The 5,206-nt window shown below is 33.9% G+C and overlaps 1 protein-coding gene across 1 annotated transcript; it reads left to right on the top strand.

Moving 5' to 3' along the window:
- The first annotated feature begins 2,337 nt into the window (after positions 1 to 2,337).
- Positions 2,338 to 3,399, top strand: LOC130463033 (uncharacterized). Its single transcript, XM_056832051.1, has one exon. The coding sequence runs from the start codon at positions 2,338 to 2,340 to the stop codon at positions 3,397 to 3,399; it is 1,062 nt and encodes a 353-aa protein (XP_056688029.1).
- Positions 3,400 to 5,206: the final 1,807 nt, after the last annotated feature.

Below are 5,206 nucleotides of genomic sequence, written 5' to 3' on the forward strand. Positions count from 1 at the left end.
ATCATTAATTTTAATTAATTAGGAAAATATCTATAAGTTTATTTGTGTCTAATGTATAATGTAACCAGACAACCAAATTGTCTAATACTCTTAGAGTTTTAAAATTCAAAGCTCTCTTATCAAAAAATAATGTCGGGTCAAGCCGTCCAGGGCTTGGTTTGAGGCGGGTGTAGATACACGGACGGGGATGAAGCGGGGTTAATTTTATTTTTTGCTTACGAGGCGGGAATTAGGACTGGGATGAGTATGACACCTATCGTGGTGACGGGCATGTGAATGAGAATTTCAGGTTGTGTTGAGGGACCAGCATCACCCCGCTTCGAAGATATCTCTAGCTGAATAAAATATATGGTGGGGTAGGTGTTAAATGATCGGGTAATGATTTAGATGATTTATGAATTAAGTGGGTATGACTATCGAAGTAAAGAATGGATGCGAATAAATTTATGTTTGACATGGTTTGTTATGAAAGAGGAAGAACGTAAATCTATCTACGTGCCCTTATTTTATTATTTTGAATTTGTTAAATAAATAAGACATGGAATGAGCAGTAACATACCGAGCAATCATTAGTTTAAGAAGAAAATTATCTATAAGCTCTATTTCGATGATAATTGTCTATAGTTATAGTTTAGATATGCAAATTTAATATTCATATCATAAATCGTGCATCGAATGGGGCGAGTTTGAATCGATTGGATTTGAGAACACTCACCTCCTAATTATGTATGTCACTTTTTTATATTTTCATCAATATTATAGCTAAAACAATCAATTTTAATATTTCGTAATAAACTTATGTCAATATATTTATAAGTTAGTTGAAAGGAAAAGTGGATTAGTTACCAAATATGGGGATGTCAGTGGTTTTTTGGGAGATCCCCCCGTGCATCCTTCCCAAGTGGGGCGGGGTTGAAGAAAGTTTGGTGGGTGACGGGGTTAAAAAATGAATTCGTCACAGGTGACGACGGGGCGATGGTGGATTTTAGATTGGACCTGTCTGCGTCGTTAATCTTCATCTAATTGATTATATATATATATATATATATTTTAAAAAAACTCTTATAAAAAAAAGAGTTGAACCTAAGGATGGGTTTGAGGCGGGTGTGGGTATACCGGGGGGGGGGGGGGGGGGGGGGGGGGGGGAGGGGTGATGATTGGGGATGAAATTTATTTTGTACCTCCCGAGACGTGGATCGGGAGTGGTGGCTATCGTTCCTATTGTTGATGGAGAAGATGGGGAAGAGAATTGTTGGTGGATACGTGTCTGCAGAGCCAACCCCGCCTCAAGTCATCTCCAAATGAATAAAGTAAGTGGTGTGTGTAGGTGCTAAGTGATCAGGTAATGAGGTTGATGGGGTGACCGTGCGAGTATTAAGTAGGTATTACTATCCAATTAGTAAAGGGTAAACGAAATAATTTTATGCTTGACACAAGTGGGAATAATTTATTTTTTTATATATCTACCCTTATTTGTTTTAATAAATAAGAAATTGAATGAGCAACAACAAATTTATCCATCCTTAGTTTTAATTTGGTTAGTTTTAATTTGGAAAATATCCATAAGTACTATTTTGATGATATTGTCTACCAGATTTCATACAAATTTATATTTAGATGATTATATCGTGCATCGCACGAGTATTATACTAGTTACTTCCTAGTTCCTACTAACCTTTTAAGTTTTACTCTGACAAAATGTTAAACCAAACTCATCCCTCCTACCTCCCCTGTTACACCATAATTACCTTAGGTAATAGTAATTAAATAAGAATAACGCTTATATCAGACGACGGGCGGCAATATTTTTTTGTTATATAATAACTAGTTGCCTATCGCCCTATCAGACGATGGACTGAGCTTGGGGAAGATAAGAAAATCCCTCAAATGAGTCATATGAGACTTGATCCCTAAACCACATGGATCTAAGCTGAAAAGTGAAATCACTACTCCACCGCCTCAATCTCTCATTATACTAGTGTAATTATGTAAATTTCAAAAGTTGAGAACAAATTAAATTAATTTCTCATTATCCTTGTATGAAATGGAGAAAAACTCTCCGCCCATTAAGCATGCTTGCAATCATGACCCATTTTGTCATCCCAACTTGACAAAATTTCAAGACAAATCTTACCCACCCAAATTAGTTAGATAGAAAAAATAAATTTAAAAAGAAACAAATTAAAGAAATAACAAAAAGAAAAAGAAAATCCAAAAAAAAAAAAAATGTTGTATATTAAGGCTCTATATAAAGAGCTTTTAGACCATCAAAGTCTCAACTCTGAAGACACTAAACCCTACTCACTTCCCACTTCTCTTCTATCCCCCCATTCTCTAATGGCCTCCTCTCCAAAATTTGCGTGCATCTTTTTCCTCCTTACAATCCTTCTTTTCTCTATCCAAACCTATGCTAGAGATAGCCGATTCTTTAGCAAGGTTACTCGAAACGGCGATGACACCACCACCACCACCACCACCACCTCCACCCCAACCACTAAAAGCAATTATTTCACCAACACCAACACCAACACCAACACCAACAAAGGTGATGATTTTGTTCCCTTAGAAAAGCTAGAGAAGCAAGACGAACAGCCCACTTTTATCCCTCAAACCACCGAAACCGGTTACGGCCTATACGGCCACGACACCGGCCTAGACCCCCCTTCCACCACCACCACCACCACCTCCTTGTACAACATGGATGAAAATCACAACAACAACAACAAATATGAGAATTTCAACAACTACTACAAGAACAACAATGATTTGAATCATCATGAGAAGAATTATGCACCCGAGTTGAAAGGATCATTTGATACTAAGTTCTACAACGACGACAACAACAACAACGAGAATTTCAACAACTACTACAAGAACAACAACAACAACAACAACAACAACAACAATGATTTAAATGGTGAGAAGGATTACGCTTCCGAGTTGGAAGGATTAACTGATAATAAGTTCTACGACAACAACAACAACAATGAGAATTTCAACAACTATTACAAGAACAACAACAACAATGATTTGAACCATGCGAAGTTTGGCAGCCATGATTGGTCCTACAACAATGGTGAAGGTAAGTATTACAATGGCGCGTCGGCGGCAGAGAAGCAAGGGATGAGTGATACAAGATTCATGGAGAATGGCAAATATTTCTATGATGTTGATGCTGAGACTAATAATAATAAGTTTGTTAATCCTTCCAATAATTACATGTCTTACGACACTAATTACAACACTAATAATGGGTATTTTGGTAACAAAGAGACCAATTACGAGCAAGTTTACAACAACAACAAGATGAACAACAACAAGTATTTCAATGGAAATGGGATGCAGAAATATCAAAACCAGATTCCAGAAGAGGAAGAGTTTGAATTTGATCAGCCTTAATTAAATTAGTCTTAATTATGGATGATTAAGGTAATTAATTAAGCATAGGTGATACTACATTTTTATATAATTATGGAGCTTATTGTAAGATCAGAGATTATATGATGTTTCTTTTAAAATATTTGTGTTTGTGTCCATGTTTTGTGGGTTGTGGTTAGTTTAATTATTTCATGCTAAAACAAAGTTAGAAGTGTGAAAGTGAAGGTACGTGTTTATTATTCTAAATATTTTAATAAAATAAATGTATATTGTTCAAAAAAATGTTATTGCTCTTCTTTTTATGTATTTAGCCATCATCTTTAGAAAAAATAAAAAATAAATCGAAGCTAGAAAATTTCGTAAAAGTGTATGATAGGTCACAACTTCTGGGTTTTTCGCACCTGAAAAGAAAAGGGTACGTGTAAAAGTGTATGATTTATCACCATATATACGTTATCTTTAAATTTTATTAAAGGAAGCAAATGATATTTATGACTACTACTAGGACCAAAAAATCTACTATATAGTGTAGGATCGAATTAATATATCGACACTTTTGTTAAAGTATTAGACGTATATCATTGCCCTTAATTTACTACGGAGTACACGAATGTGCAATGTTTTGAGAGTTATCACTCTTTGCTAGTTTGGTGATGCAATGAAGTTTATGAGGGGCACAAGAGTAGGAATGAATTTGGTAAAATTAAGTAGGAATTATTACATATGGTAAAACAATTATTATGTTCATCTAAGAAAGCAAGAATTGAAATTGATTGCAATATGACATTTCAATAAACCAAATCACTTTGATCTTGGTAATCATACAAAAATGGTATATTACTGAAAATTATTTTCATACTAAAATAATCTACCAAAAAGCGACTTCATTACAAAATCATCTTAATTTTTTTTTTTTTGACTGGATCATCCTAAATAGTTGGAAGCTAAAAAGAACGAATATGATTTTTTGGTTATATAATTGATTTAAAATCTTTCTAACATGGGAATGAAAATAATGCTAAAAAGTTTATATAGAAAATTAGAGTATTAGGTAAATAATAAATTATACTCTGTAGTATATTTAAATTTTATGTGAAACAAATATGACAGTTATACTCGAAAATTAAGGGATGTGATCTTTCAAATAATTTCCTAAATTATTTTAACACACTTATGGAAAATATCGTCTCTATAATAGGAGAGAGTGGTGAACAACTTGTAGTGAAAGAAAAGATCCCAAAACACAAGATGCAAATCAAAGTACATAAAAAAGAAGAGCTAAATAAATTGAAGGAGCAAATTAGAGAACTTTTTTGTGCTATATCCCATTGATATCAATTGGGGTTGGCGTGAGTGGTTAATGATTTCTTGTTCCTTAATCAAGGTATCGTGTTCGAGGCTTGGGTATGGAAAAAATCTCAGCCGGAGGGATGCTGCCCATCGAGGTGCTCATGGAAACTCATGCAGGAGATTAGTCAATTCGTTGATGGCGGTGGAAACTCTTCGTAGTAGAACAAAAAAAAGGCTAAATTTTTTTCAAAAAGAACCTTATAAATCGTGTTTTACACATTAGTAAAGTCAAGCCCGAAATCTTGAATCAATGTTCATAATCCGACCAAAAATAGTATCTTACAACATATATTTTTATAAGGTAGTTAATTACAACATTCTTTTAACAATGTAGTTTTTTTGCAAAAACACAATTTTATAAGGTAGTTTTTGATAAATTTGAAAAAAAAAAGGACAAATTGATGATTACAATATACTCTTATTATGTGATTCAAAACCAATTATGTCATAATCCCGATCATATAAAGTATGAGTAATG

This window comes from Spinacia oleracea, chromosome 6, assembly GCF_020520425.1.
Source record: "Spinacia oleracea cultivar Varoflay chromosome 6, BTI_SOV_V1, whole genome shotgun sequence".
In the NCBI taxonomy this organism is placed as follows: Eukaryota; Viridiplantae; Streptophyta; class Magnoliopsida; order Caryophyllales; family Amaranthaceae; genus Spinacia; species Spinacia oleracea.

Coding starts and splice junctions, on each gene's coding strand:
- LOC130463033 (XM_056832051.1), top strand. CDS start 2,338: ATGGCCTCCTCTCCAAAATTTGCGTGCATCTTTTTCCTCCTTACAATC.